Source organism: Ictalurus furcatus, chromosome 5, assembly GCF_023375685.1.
Source record: "Ictalurus furcatus strain D&B chromosome 5, Billie_1.0, whole genome shotgun sequence".
Lineage (NCBI taxonomy): Eukaryota > Metazoa > Chordata > Actinopteri > Siluriformes > Ictaluridae > Ictalurus > Ictalurus furcatus.
In genome coordinates, this window is record NC_071259.1 from 682,230 (window position 1) to 697,791 (window position 15,562).

General features: G+C 41.3%; 2 protein-coding genes across 3 annotated transcripts in view; both read left to right on the forward strand.

The window, feature by feature from the left end:
• The first annotated feature begins 260 nt into the window (after nucleotides 1–260).
• On the forward strand, nucleotides 261–3,435 carry lsm1 (LSM1, U6 small nuclear RNA associated). Its single transcript, XM_053624040.1, has 4 exons — nucleotides 261–417; nucleotides 1,066–1,134; nucleotides 1,839–1,954; nucleotides 2,778–3,435. Exons 1-4 carry the CDS (start codon nucleotides 372–374, stop codon nucleotides 2,946–2,948), a joined length of 402 nt encoding a protein of 133 aa, XP_053480015.1. The 5' UTR covers nucleotides 261–371; the 3' UTR covers nucleotides 2,949–3,435.
• A 3,716-nt stretch (nucleotides 3,436–7,151) lies between these two features.
• The window catches only part of grk5l (G protein-coupled receptor kinase 5 like), a 43,847-nt gene continuing 35,436 nt past the window's right edge, over nucleotides 7,152–15,562 (forward strand). The window contains exon 1 of one of the 2 annotated variants that reach the window (XM_053624035.1): nucleotides 7,152–8,133. In XM_053624035.1, coding sequence (XP_053480010.1) covers nucleotides 8,082–8,133 — 52 coding nt within the window. In that variant the 5' untranslated portion in view covers nucleotides 7,152–8,081. The remainder of the gene's footprint in view (nucleotides 8,134–15,562) is intronic. The other variant, XM_053624019.1, reaches the window with a different exon arrangement.

The following is a 15,562-nucleotide window of genomic DNA, read 5'->3' on the forward strand; positions in this document are numbered from 1 at the left end:
TGAGAGACGTGAAAGACTAAGGCATCTCAACTAACCAATCAGAATCAGCCATTCAATGACGCTATGTGACGTACATGGCAAACAAAAAACCAAAATAATTATCATTTTGATGAAGTATTGCTTTTATTACTGGATGTCATGTTCGTTTAAATGTTTTTAAGAATTTATCCCCTCAATCAAAATGAAACAAAAAAAAATTCCTCGAACATATAAACTAACGAGCTTTTTCCCCCCTTGCTATAAAGCGGCAGCACGAACCGGAAGCACTTTGACCTGCGTCATATCCTGTGAAAGAAGGCTACATGTTTCAAATGGTTCATGACTTGATAGTTTTCTTCGGCACAAAAACTCACCAAATGTGATTTTAAAAAATGAATTACATGCCGGGGACAGCCAGCCTCATTGAGGACATCGACAGTAAGTTAATTTAATTATTTCTACTTATTTTATTTTGTAACATCACGGATGCATTCGGCCTTGTGTTTACATTAATTATGTTAATGAGCGGGTTTTTTTAAATGCTTAAATGTAATTCCGTGCGAGTGTCAGTGATGTTAGAGAAACAGGAATGCAAAGAAAATGTGCACGCATGAATAAAATCCACCATATTGACGTGATATCTCCTGTGTGTCTTTAAAGTCCCACAGAAACACGGCCTCTTATTGTTGGCGGAAATGACGTCATGGTCGCTCTTATAAATCATATATAGAGTGCATCTACAGTACATCTTTAATTCCACTAGTATCAAAGTAAAACGGTTATAGTTACAAATAGAATTGTCTTTACTCCAACACCTTTTGACCAATCAGAGGGCAGAATTCAGCAGTTGTGCATTGTATTAGTATTAATGTTTCCTTAATGAATAGGTCAGTATAGGAGAAGGGGGGTGTCAATACATTGTGCAGAGTGATAGATGGAGTAGAACACTTACAAAGAGACCTATATGTGTGATGGAGTGTGATGATCTCATGATCCGGTGTTTTCTGTTAAAGTCTGCTCTAAAAACTCTCGAATTTGAGTTAAGGTTGTTTTTTCCCCCCCTTCCTCTGTTCTTTTCTTTTCCAGAGAAGCACCTGGTTCTGCTGAGAGACGGGAGAACACTGATCGGGATCCTCAGGAGCATAGATCAGTTCGGTATGAACTCCTACAGCGTAAAACACGCAGTTAAAACCTTTCCTCGGAGCAGGAAATGATGCTGGTGATCGGTTCAGTCAGGCGAGCGGGGTAACGTGATCTTGTTAAGGTTTAAGCGTTATTGGCTGTCTGAGAGAGGGAGAGTGACTTGCATTCGGCTGGGACGCAGTCTGCGTTTATTTGTACGCAAAAGACATGGAATTTCTCTCACTAAGTGTTTGCTTTGTTTACCTGAGCAGTTCTGAAGCAAGAACATATCTGCTTTAGAGGAAATCTCCGTGTGCGTGGTGTGCTGCCTTACATTAGTGACATGAAGACGACACGCTACACTCGAACGCAAAACCTCCATCATGTTGCTTTATCGGTGAAAACGACACTCTGGAGGAGATGCGGTTCGCGGTCATCACCGCGCCGCCGTCGTGCTCCACGGAAACGCCGTCGCTGTTGTAGTCCGAGGAGCCGAGCGGGACCTGAAAGCGTTCCGGGAGACGTCGCTGTTCATCTTTTAAGGAGTGTCTGATTTGGGGTGCGAGTAAATAAAGAACTCTTAATTTCAGAATGATTAAAACAGCAAAAAAAAACCAGAGGGAAGCCCGCGTTAATCATTTCTGCTCCGAGGAAACAAATTTTTAAAAAAAAATTTAAGCAAAATACAAAATTTGTTTGCGTCCTGAACTTTATCGTTGTTCTCGGTTCTCCAACAGCCAACCTGGTTCTGCACCAAACGGTGGAACGGATCCACGTGGGTAAAAAATTCGGAGACATCCCCCGAGGGATCTTCGTGGTCCGAGGGGAAAATGTGGTCCTGCTGGGAGAAGTAGTGAGTACAGGCCGCGCGTTCGGATAAACCTGTCACGATAACGTCTTCTCTTGGACGATACATCGTTCCAGAAATAATCGCCATAAACGATATTATTGTCATTTTGAGATCATTTGATGAGACTGATTTTATATAATAATAAGATAACGGCATCATAATAATTATAATAATAGTAATAATAATAGTTCAAAGTGCTCTTACATTGAGCGACTGACTTTTAATTCTTAACGATATTCCGACGTTGGAATACAATATTGTGCGTTCTTTACGCTTCAGTTCTTGTCTTAGCGCGTTGTTAAGGAACGCGCGTGTTCACGACGTGACTTAACGTCCGACCCAGCGCCTTTCTTCAGTTCAGCTTCACTGACTACAATTGGATCTTTACTCCAATCGTAGTGCTTTCTAGATTTTTCTTCTACAAAAAACACCGTTAGCGCGTTGTTCATATCCTGTGCGTCGTTTTTTTTTTATCAACAGTACGTTTTTAATCCAGATCGGCGCTAATGATCGCTACATTCCAATGCACGTTGAAAAGTTTCTGCGAGTTTGCGTATTTGAATATTCGGAGCTGGAAATTTAAATCCGAGAGCAGACGAGAGGACCGACGCGGAACGAGCGGCTGAGACGTTGGTGACGTGCGTTCTTGCGTACACAAACGCGTATGTAAACACGCCGGGCGACGGTGACGTCGAGGGCGCGTCCGTGTACCGTGTGATACGTCGATAGCGTGATTATCGTGACAGGCCTAGAACCGTACGCGCGTCGTTTGTTTCTCAGCACAGTGGAATTTTTGTGTGGGTTTGATTCTATTGCTTTCACGTAGGATCTGGATAAAGACTGCGATCAGATCCTGCAGAGAGTCTCCATCGAGGAGATCCTGGAGGAGCAGCGGGTGGAGCAGCAGGCCAAGCAGGAGTCGGAGCGGCTGAAGCTGCAGGCGGTGAAGGAGCGAGGCTTGTCCATGCCCAAAGCCGACACGCTCGACGACTTCTGAACGCGATTTCGCCGTTTTCCGTTCCGGCGTCGTTCCGTTCCGGGCGAAGAGACGTCACGTTTAAACACATTTGCTACACAAACGTGACCTTTTCTTTTTCTTTTCTTTTTAAAGAGATTTACATCACAAAAATAATGCGGTGACTGACTTTATTTTCTTTTTCTTTTTTAAAGCAGTCGCTCTGAATCGACTGGAGCCGTCCGCCATCTTTAATTTCCCTTTTATGGAAACGGAAATAGATGATGGACAAAAATAAATAAATAAATAAATAAATAAATAAATAAATAAATAAACAAACAAACAAATAAACGAGCGGAAGCACTTCAGCGTGCTGGCTTTTAGTTTCTGCGTAGCGTAAAGGATAAGAACGAAACGTTAAACTCTGTGTTTTGTTTGGTTGTTGTTGGGTTTGTTTTTGTATGTTGTGTAAAATCAACACTGTAACACTGAAGAGATTTCGGTTCGATTAAAACCTGTTTTGTACAGACGGATGTCTGGGTCTGGGTTATTGAGCCGTCCGGGTTCGTTTCTTAACCGTTACGCGTGTTCTCGATTTTTAATGCGAATCGGTCACGTGTTTAAAGACGACGGATCGACTGCGATAGTAAACGTGGTGGAATAATTTACTCCCAGTTCTCTAATCTCACGCGGTCACTTCCTGTCCGTCTGCGTTCAGTTCCCTTTCAGACACGTTCAGGTGATTCTGTGAAAGTATTCGAATGAGAGGCGGAAAGTAAATTATGAACAGCAGGGTCAGCACGTCAGTCAAAATCACATCCTAATAGCTGAAAACAAAGAAAATGAGTGCTGCAGCTTCCTGTTGGACCTGAGGCATGCGGAATGTTCCGGATCTTCCGCAGGGTGACGCGACGGCGTTCCTGTAACAGGATCGAGTGAATGAAATAAAATGTACATTAATAAAAATAAATAAATAAATAAATCGGTCATTGAAAGAACACGAGGTGTTAAAAGGATTTATACATTAATGCAAAGAATATTGTTTTTAACAACAAAAAGGGGATTTTAATGATTCGGTTTGAACGTATAGATGAGTTTATGCCTTTATACGACCGTGTGTGTGAATTCAATGATACATTTAGCTGATACATTTTTATACTAACACTCACTGTCGCTTTGGGCTTTCATCAGTGTGTTCCACACTGAAATGCACTCACTGTCCAATCACGGCTCTAAGCCATACTCGGGGGCGTGGCTGAGATCGGACAACGGAAGACTTCTAAACTTCAGGTGTAAGGTGTTTACTAAAGGTACAGAACAAGGAAAAGTACAGTTTGGTGTCTTTGTCTTATGTTTTAAGGTGTGTGTGTGTGTGTGTGTGTGTGTGTGTGTGTTTATAACCCTATACATAAGTGTATAGGCGTATAATTAAGGCTATGAGTGTATTATCCTGATGTTTTTGTGTGTTTATACGTGTTTCATCCTGGCGCTACTAAGCCACGTGATCACTGGGACTGAGTGTGTGTAATTCCATTTCCTACCACACGGTGCCGCCAAACAAGCTTTTCTCTCATTCACGACCCTTCATTCATTAAATACTGAACTATTAAAGTGTTAGAAAACAATCACACCATTTCAGTTTGACAAGCAGTGTATGAGTTATTGCTTAAATATGAAAAATGTGTTCAATATAATGCAAAAAAAACCAACAATCCTGCCTTTAAAGCGTTTAAATGTACGACCAGGATGCTAATATATTGTATAACCTGTTTTGTTGTGTGTGTTTTTTAAATATGGGAGTTTGTCATGCCTTTATTTATATAACCTTATTTACTCTTTGAAAAAGAAACCGACCTTTAGACACACGTCCAGTCCAACAGGAGAGCAATACGGAAAAATGTCAACAGAAACCTGAAAGGGAAAAAGAAGTGAAGGGTGAGACTAGAGAGATGTTCTGCGTGATCACAGGTTTTTCCTCGTACATCTTTATTATAGGTGTATAAACACTTCTAAACCTTTTCTCTAGTTCAGAAACAAAAGATTATAAACCTGTAGTAAAGACTGATGGAGTCAGTATCTTACTGGAGCGTCTGAAAACTCTCAAACCAAGAATACAGAAAAGTTTCTTCTTGTTTTTATTGTTTCATGTCCAAGTTTTGTCAGTTTGTCAGTCATAAATAATAATCCTATTACCAAATGATATGTTTCTATTTTTATCAATTTAATCGTATTATATATGTTCACATTCATGTTTATTTTTGTTTTGCTGAACCGCTCCTTTATTAAAAATCATTTACTAGCTGTGACTTATAATATTTATTCATATTAATATATTTATGTATATATTTATATACAGTTTTGTTTTATATATTTATTTATGCATCATATTAAATCAATATAGTAATGTATTTATATTTGAGACATTTCGTGTAATTGTTTATATGTTTATCATTTGTAATTTTGTTGTATTTGTTATTCATTATATTAGTGTTTACAGTTTGTTTTTCAAACACACACAAGAAAATATTCTAACGTGACATTATTTTGCTGCTGTTGATGTTATTTTATGTTGTTAAGGGTTCTGGACTGGTTCTGGTTCTGGTTCTGTGTTCTGTTGATTTTTCTGGAAGGTTCCCCGAGTGCCGGCTGTGCTGGAGGCTGGAGGTTCTGGCCGGGCCGGAACAGCAGGGGGGAGAGACAGGGTTATGAATGTAGTGCACATATCAGATATCCTGAGGCAGGCATGTTTCCTCCTCCTGCGTCAGAGCTGCACTGGGACTCGCCTTTTCCTCCAGTCAGGGGAGGGAGACACTCCGGGTTGCCAGATTGAAATTTTATCTTTCTCATAACATGGTGTTCTGAAATCTGCGTGTGTGTGCTGGGGAAATCGGTGTTAAACCACGGCGCGGATGAATTCTCAACTCTGATTGGTCAGAAGGTTGTAACCGTAGATCCGTCTGTAACATGTAACGTCATATTAACGCGCTGGTTCTATCCGTACGTCATCGTTTCTATAGTAACAGTTCGTTCGCTTTACGCCGCGCGCTCTACGTTATCTAAGACTAATAATAAAGATCTAGTTTTAAACGCCGTGACGTTTTTTTATATAGTTCGAAGATGTTCATGTAAGGAAGGAGTCTCCAGTGTCACGGTTCTTAGTAAAGCAGGAGTTGACGCTTCTTCTTTGCGTATTCTCAGTAAAACGACAAGCCGCGTTTTTGTTTCTGTCTGATTAAGTTGAAGAGAGCGAATAAAGAGACGCCGGTGAGGGAACGAGTGTTTATAGCCGCTGTAACGTAAGTGAGGACAGGAGCTAGCTTTTCTAGTTAGCACCCTTTAACGCTAAGTAGCTAGAAATTTCCAGAAGATACCTGAAGTAAGAACGTATCGACCCGGTCCTCTTACTTCTTTTTTTTTAAATGATGATTGTTGTTTTATCGTTAAATAAAGTGAACTGCTTCTTACGAAGAATGCTTCATATGCAGAACAGAACAATAACACGTCTGAGTTGTACATGTGTTATAGCCCCAGTGTTTTCAGGCATTTTGCGTAATAATTTGGCTGCGGAATAAAAGGAAAATGTCACAGTTTGTTTTCCGCAGTTTGATAAAAGTAGCTTCGGTGAAACGATCGACTTTTTCTTAGTAGCTTGCTAGTATAGCTAGCTAGTTTATCGAAAAGGTAGTTCGGCTGTCGCGTAGCTATTTTAAACCACAAGTGGCTACAAGTTACGTCCGTACGTTTGTAAAGTAGCTTCGGCAACACCGACCGTACGTCGAAATCGGAACTTTTTACAGGGAAAATAAATGATTCGTATGTACGCCGCGTGTACACGGTATATTTACGCTACGTCGCGAATTTCTCGCCACCTCCACGTTGTGACATTTCTAACTGTTTCCGAACCATCGAAACGTTTACAGGAACAACTCGCCGCTTCATCCGAGTGGCGCTCTTTAAGTGTCGCCACTTTCAACTCAACTCTTCGCGTCGCGTAGGCCCGTACACGTAGCGTGTATTCCTATTTCGTATTTTCATAACATAGACTAGGTTTATATTTAACGCCGCTACTGCATTTAGAATGTTATCACACACACACACACACACACACACACACACACACACACAGTTTTTATTTAGTCTTTAATTTAAAAACATCGTGTCGGTGATTTGCTTTATTTTAAAATAAATAAATAAATAAATAAAATCTGGCAACCCGGGCAAGTACTGCAAAAGAACATGGCAACCTCTGAGCAGCTCCATATGCCATTTATCTGCTGGATCTGGCTGCCATAGGTGGCAGTGTGTGTGAGAGAGTGTGTGAGAGTGTGTGTGTGTGTGTGTGAGTGTGTGTGTGTGTGTGTGTGTGTGAGTGAGTGTGTGTGTGTATGAGGCCGGTGTGTATGTGTGACACACTGAACGAGGGAAACGACTCGAGCCGGAAAAAACCCCCCGATGGCAAAGTGAAAGCAGAAAGACTCGATGAGAGTGTGGGGTTCAGAGAGACCGGGAGCGGAGTGAGGAACCAGTGAGGAGCTGGGATCAACCTTCATCCACCTCCACCTCCAACACCACATCTACCTCCTCCTCCTCTTCCTCTTCTTGTTCTTGTTCCTCTTCTTTTCTGCCATGCATCATCATCATCAACACCATCACCACCACCACCACCACCACCCCCATCATCATCATCATCATCGGAGGAGGATGTAGACCCCTCGGCCTGCTCTAAAGACTACACCATTTCAATGGGACTTTTTTTTTTGTTTTTTTTTTTTGGTTTTGTTTTTGGTGATGAAGCTTCTTTCATGGAGCCCGAAAGACACGGACAGCGCGCGCGCAGCTTACCGGACGGCACGAGCGTGAAATGGACAGGATTCCGACTTTAATTCGTGCGGGGTTTTTTGCGTTGAATTGAGGAAAAAAGAGGCGAATTCGGGGCCTGGGGAGGAGCCTCGGTGCCTCTCTATTCTTTCTTTATACACATAAATAAACCTAACTGTATATATATATATTTGAAAGCATCTTCTGCTTGACATCACCGACTCGGAGGAGATCATCGGATCTGTGTGGGATTGTGTGTTTTGTGTGCGCGTGTGTGAGTGTGTGAGTGTGAGTGTGTGTGAGAGAGAGAGTGGGTTTTTATTTTTTTTTTTTTGTGGCGGTTGGGATTTTTTTTTGATGGAGCTAGAGAACATCGTTGCTAACACGGTGCTCCTTAAAGCGAGAGAGGGTAAGTTGGATCTGTGTGCAGAGAACACACACACACACACACACACACACACACACACACACACGAGCTGATTAGAAATGATTTATTGATGAAATGTTGCTATTTCGGTTGTGTGTGTGTGTGTGTGTGTGTGTGTAGTCGCTGTTATTGTTCCAGTGTGGTGGTTGTTGTGTTGTTGCTCGAGTCATGTCACTGTACAGTACAACACACGAGATCAGATCAGATCAGATCGGAAGCTCTGTAAGGGTGTAGGGTTAAATACAAAGCCGACATGAAAGGGGGTGCGAGAGCGACTCTGCTACATTGTATCACTGCGCTCGAGCTTTTTAAAAAACGGCCACTTCAAAGCGTTGTAGACGCGCGCGAGTCTTTCACATCAACCGCGTGTGTAACACAATGCACACTGGATACATATATACGCTGATATACACGGTGTGTGTGTGTGTGTGTGTGTGTGTGTGAAAGAAATGGCAGCTGGACACCGCTACCTTCACTTCCTCACACATTCCTAACAACATTACATTACACAATACAACATAACATGGCCTCCTGTGTGTGTGTGTGTGTGTGTGTGTGTGTGTGTGTGTGGTGTGTTTTCACGACACTGTAACACATGTAGTAGCTCAGGACGCGTTCCCAGACGTTGTGAAGAGAAAGCCCTGCTCAGCGATAGCGCCACTAAAGCCACAATAACCGCTACTTCCTTTCCCTGAGGCCTCACACGGCCATTACTGTACACTCTCATTACATCTGCTGCTGCATATGTTCACTTCACATCTCCTTCTCTCAGCCTCACCGGCTGCTGTGTGTGTTAAAGTGTGTTAAAGTTGTGTTACATATGATAGCAGATCCAAATCATCATGGCGTTAGTGTATATACACTATAGACCAAGGGGTTATGTTTTCATGTTATCATGATAATCTGGTTGGATAGTCACACACACACACACACACACACACACACACACACACAGTATATTTTAGCCTGTTAACATGGGGGGGGAATTGTCTTGTTTGTCAGTGTTTCAAGTTTTGAGTTTGTGTGGATTGGGTTGTGTGTTTTTTTTGGTTGTTTTTCAAACATTACGATGTTGTAATATGGTTCTCCTTTGTGGTGTTCTGTTACAGAACATGTTTACATGTAAGCATGTCAGGACGTAAGAGTCTGAGGGTTGTTTTGTTTTAAAAGATTATGGTGTTGGAGTAGTGTAGAGCAGGTATAATAAAGCTATATAGTATGTTGATATGTTAACACGATCGTATTGCTGGGATAGAAGACATCTGGTGAGACGGTGTTAACGTGCCAACTGATAAATCATGACGGTTTAGTGTAGGGTGTAAAATATTATGGTGTTTGAATGGCATTAAGACGCTAATCTATCCCACAACGGGATGTCAGATCATCAGAGAGGTGCGCTAACGTTTACAGACCGAAGGTTTGTCCTAAATCGCATACGTGTGCGCTGTGCTACGCCATTTTGTAGTCAAGTGCACTTCAAGTACCCAGATGATGCACTTATTCAACCGAGAGAGAAAAAACCCCGAAGCGGGGAATGTTGGACACTTCGTGCACTCGACGGTCGCAGCTTTGCTTATGTAGTGGGAAAGGGGCGGAGCTACTAGGCGCTGATGCTGGCTCGAATTTGCTCAGAATATATATATATATATATATGTATATATTTTTTAAAAGACGTAGTGTGAAAAATTCAGTAAATTAATTTCTTCATTGTACTGTTTATGTTCCCTTGATAACGGTGAATGAAATGCATTTCCGTTGATTCTGCTAAAGCTAGCGGCGTCACATTACGTGCGTTTGACGTCACATGCTATCGACCGGGAAACGGCGTATACTTCCGGTTAGTAAAAAGCCCCATTTGGGACAAGACTACCTTTCAAAAATTCATACGCTCGACAGTAGAGTACACACACTCTTTGAAAAGAAAGGTTCTTCAATGGTTCTTTACAGCACTATAGCATTTTTCATTGTATAGGGTTCTTGAGTTACGTTACATAAGTTCTTTATGTTTGATTATTGATTCTTCAACGTATCATCCCTTAACACGTTGAAGTGAACCCTGTAAGGTTCTTTGTGGGACTGGAAAAGGTTCTCCTGATATCACTATTAATAACCTTACTTTGGTTCCTTAGAGCGCTAACTAAAGGCTGTTGTTGTTGTTTTTTTAGAGAACTTGCTTCATGATAACATGGTTAATTGTGGCACTACTGTGAAGAAACATGTCTGGTTTCTTTAAAGCACCAGTAAATAGATGGTTCTCTAAAGAACTTGAGAGTAAAAATGTTCTTTGTGCAACTTAAAAGGGTTCTCCTAAGGGTTCTGGTTCTAATTGGAACCTTTATTTTTAAGAGTGTAGTGCATAGTGTGTAGTACGTCATTCGGGACACAACTCAGGTCTACATGTTAGGACGTAAAATCGTTAAATACAAAACGTGTCAACAGTGAAAATCGTTATATTCGTGTTATAGCGCACGTGCGTGTATATACACATATCAGCACGTTACCATGATAACGTTTGTTGGACGTTGACAACAAAATGAAGTACGCTGATGTTTTACAGTAATGTTTTACAGTAACACTGTGGCGGTTTTGTGTACGTGTTCACGTCCTAGCGAACCCATCTCAAACGTGTCTTCACAGCTCGATTAAAACCTGAACCAAAAGCTAAAAGAGCGTGCTGAAGGTTGTAGAATAACATTCTAGACGGGGTGTGTGTGTTAAAGAACCGACTGTACCTTAGTCGATTTCTGACTTTCGCTGCTTCCTGTTTACACCTGGTCATTTCCTGTGCCTTGGATCAGCACTGATAAGATTTTAACCACACTCGTAGCTCTCTGGCAAGAGCGAAATCTATTCATTTGATCAGAACATCAACTTCCAGGGTTGTTCTTTTACAGAACAAGACGGGTGCAATATCCGAAAGCGAGGAGTACTTAAGTTGTTTTTAAACCCTTTTAAACGCCTCAACAGAACATGTTTTGATTGTCAAATGTGCTTTTAAAAGAAGGATGTCTTTACACGCGGCTAAAATACATCCCAGACCTCCTCCTGAAGCGGTTTGAGCATGCATTCCTAATCGTTTTTTTTTTTTTTTTTTGTCTTTTGTCCACAATTGTGTCATCATTCATGCCTCAAGATTACAAAATATGAAGCCCGTGAACCTCAGACACGGCTTCCACCATCCCTGTGGCCTGATTCACTACCCAGAATCCCCCTGGGCGCCAGACACGGTTCTGTACTCATCGTCGTTGCCCATTAGCTCAGGGTTTACCAGAAAATCTGTTTTCCTCATTTTTATGTGCATAATCTCTAGCTGGATATAATCCTGACGCTTAAGGCCATGTGTAAACAGGGTCAGTGTTAAGCTTGCGCGATCTTATTTTTAAATAAACAACTTGTAAAGTAGTACGAAGAGACCTTGTTTACTCGTTTAACTTTATTATCATCAAGACCACTTCAAGGATTTCAATACAATTCAACTTCTGAAGGAAGAGAGACATGGGAGGAAGGAAACGTGACGGGGTGTTAGTACAATATAAGTACAAGTCCACACCAATCAGTACCTTCTGACCAATCAGATTCGAGAATTCCACATCTCCGTGGTATAACAGAATAATTTCGGCGTTTTTTTTTGTGTGTGTGTGTGTGAACAAAAACGAGACCGGTTGGTTCAGGATTCGGAATCCGTCGTGCATTTAAAGGGGGGGGGAAAGATTTGGGATGAAAATGAAGGAGAATAAGAGGGAATTTGTACTGGGGATGTGTTCTGAGGTCAGCGTGAGTCTGCGTTTCGTTTCGCCGGAGAATCAAACCACTTGTAGTCGTGGGAAACAGATTCCAGAGAGCAGTGGAAAATTTTTTGGCCAGGCCAGAATCACATTAGTCTTCCTGTCTGGAGTGAAATCGGTGGAGGAATGGTGGGCTGTGGATGCCAGCGCTTAGCATCTTGTGTTCCTTTCTTTTGAAAGATTGATGTTGGGAAACGGCACGGAAGGCTTTCAGGGTCTAAACACACAGTCTTGGCTGCTTTAAAGGAAAGTAAGCTGTGTTTCATTTACTATTACGCTGATATTAACTTGATTAGAAGTCCTTAACTTCTTACCGCATTTGAAAGGAATGTTTCGACCGAACATGCTCACATGTTTGACAGATAGATGGATGGTTTTCACAAATTTACACGACTCTGTGTGTACAAGGTTATCTGGTTGCTGTTCGCTTAAGCAGCCTCCTGAGGTTCTTCCCCAAACTGTTACCGCAAAGTCTGAAGCACACAATTGTATAGAAGGTGTTTGTACGCTGTAAGAGGAACCCAAACATTGTTCCAGCATGACGATGCCCCTGTGCACAAAGCGAGCTCCGTGTGAAGGTTGGAAGAAGGTAGAAGAACCGGAGTGTCCTGCACAGAGCCCTGACCTCAACCCCTCTGAACACCTTTGGGATGAACTGGAACTGGAGCCTCCTCGCCATCGCAACATCAGCGCCTGTCCTCAACCTCACTAACGCTCTCGTAGCTGAACGAACACAAATCCCACAGCCACGCCCACAAAACCTTCCCAGAAGAGTGAGTGGAGCTTATTATAGCAGGAAATGTGGAATAAATCTGGAACGAGATGTTCAACAAGCACATATGGGTGTAATGGTCAGGGGTGCACATACTTTTGGCCGTATAGTGTATTCGGGTTATAAAGAAAAAGACCCGTACTGTTTAGATTTGTACATTTTTGTCTCATTAGGTCTGCATTTCTAGTCTTTTTTAGGTTTTATCCACACTTTAATCATCAGGATTACGAAATATGAATTCAGTGAACCTCAGACATGGCTTCCACCAACCTCACAGCCTGATTCACTACCCAGAATCGTCCTGGACGCCAGACACGGCTCTGTACATTCAGTTCTTCTTGTTGTTGCCGTCGTTGTCGTTGCTCATTAGCTCAGAGTTTACCATAAATGAGCAGGTTTAGACAGAGGCTTTATATACAGAGGCCCGGAGTAGGCCGCTAACGTTAGCCATGCGTGTTTTTCACTAATCTGGAGAATTCAGCGAGGCTGAGAGTCGTGACTCTAAACTCAATGGGGAATGGCTCAGGTCCAGTTGTTTTTCTTTAAACTTCCCCTGGAATGCTAAATGAAGCTCTGAGGCTGCTCTCGCCAGGACTTCAGATGAGCTCGTACCAGAGACCATGAATCGCTGTACACTATTTCTCAAAAAAAAAAAAAAAAAGATTTGAGCGAATGGTTTCATCCAAAAACATGTTTGTCAGAACACTCGTAGCTCCGTCTTGATCTCCGTTCAGCACTGCAACCAAAAAAACAAAAGTTTAAACGTACGTTTATGTGTTAGCCGCAGCTACCGAATACAACCCTGGCTAAATACAGCTAGCTTTTCTCCAACATGGATTGCAGTGTTATTTTATGCTACACATCAAAATGAGAAAATATTAAGTAAGTAAATTTTTACCCAAAAAATGTGAGGAGTGACTTATAAATCTTTCAATCAAATCTGAGGTAAAAGATCTAGTTAACACATTCAATACTTATAAGTTTGCTAGCAGATGCAGCATGTAAATAAGACCACGTACATGCTAGCTCAAATACTCTCATCGTATTATACATTAAATAAAATATTAATAAATTTGGTCAAATTAAAAATGTATAGTTTTAACTCTATTCTACTATCAAATATTTGCATTTTTCGACACAGTGCACAAAATAACATTTTCAATTCATGCTGGGAAAGAGCTAGCTGTGCTTGGTTAGGTTTGTTTTCAGTAGCTATGGTTACCACACAAACGTTTTCTGCTTCAGTGTCAACTGAGCTTGCTAGCTAAAGTTGTGATATTGTGAAAAACAAGAGACCCCACTTCCTGTTGCAAACTAGTTATTTAGCAAGCTAGCTAACGAGCCAACATGACTATATCTAGTGTAAATTTAGTTGTACTAAGTTTTATTAGTAATTTACCAACCTGTCTGAGGTAAATGTTGACATTCCTGAGGAGTTAGACTCATTTTCACGGTCACTGTGTCTTTAGATTGTACAATAACCAGCTGCTAGTTATTTAGCTAGCTAGTTAGCGAGCTAGTTTGACTTTGTAGCCTGTAGCATTGAAAGAAAATAAAGATTACAAGGAACAAATCACTTTAAGTTCATTGTCAGCATTTTTAAATCATGTTATAATGGTTAACAAAAAACGGCTAGTAACCTCAACTATCTGTATTTCTGTCCCAGAATCATTTTTTCATACTTTTTTTCGTTAGCTGAAAACCTTGACATTCACCAACGTAAACTACCATGCCGCAGATTCCTGACACCAAACGTGTGTGTTGAGGAAAACAGGAAATTGTACATTTTATATTTTATTACTGGGCAAACTATTTTTTTTAATTAGCCATAGTTAGCATAGACGTATTAGCAGGAGCTCTTATTGTTGTGTGCAGATAATTGTGATGTGTGTGTGTGTGTGTTTTGAGCCCAGTTGAGTTGAGAGACAGTTTGTGTTGTGTGTATGTGCGTGAGTGTGTGTTTGACTACACTGACAGCTTGTCTGCAGCTTGAAGCTTCATTCACAGGGTTTGTGTCAGCAAACGTTTGTGTGTGTGTGTGTGTGTGTGTGTGTGTGTTATTCATTGGTTTGTTGATCGCGCTGCCTTTCGAACCGAAAATGAGGCACACGCAGCCTCTTCGTTCCAAATGTCCATCGCACAGTGTATAACAGGAAGAGCACAGTTTACAAGCCATGCTGTGTGTTTACACGGCTGAAGCCACGCTTCCGAAATCACTAGAGGACTCGGGCCCGCGCCACGCGAGCCCCAAACTAAATAAAGAGCTCATCAGTGGCGGCCATTACTCTCCTGCCTGGAGACATATTTGGCCACGGACACAAGCGTTCAGTGGTTTCATTTATTTCACTTTAACATTGCGCTATGTGCTGTTATATGTACAGGACTGACGTTAATGAGGCTTTTCATTATGACTAACGTGTCAGTATTAGGCCTATATTTTTTATGTCGTGATAACTGCTCAACATTTCTCACAGCTAGCGGTGTTACAATATTAAATTTGAACAGGATGATAACCTAGTCTAAAAATGTCACGGTATTATCACGGTATTAATCAACCGTTTAAACACACACACACACACACACACACACACACAAATCCACTAATAAGAAAAAAGTACAATTACGATGTAATTTTAACTGTACAATGAGTACTTTACCAGCACAACTGAGGTAAATGTTTGTATGCACAATAATTTAGGCTCATTTTCACTTTAGATAACCAGCTGCTAGTTATTTAGCTTGCTAGTTAGCAAGTCAGTATGGCTATTTAATGCAAATTTAGTCATACAAAGTCTTTTATTTATAATTTACCAACACGTCTGAGGTAAATGTTGATATTCCTGAGGAGTTACAA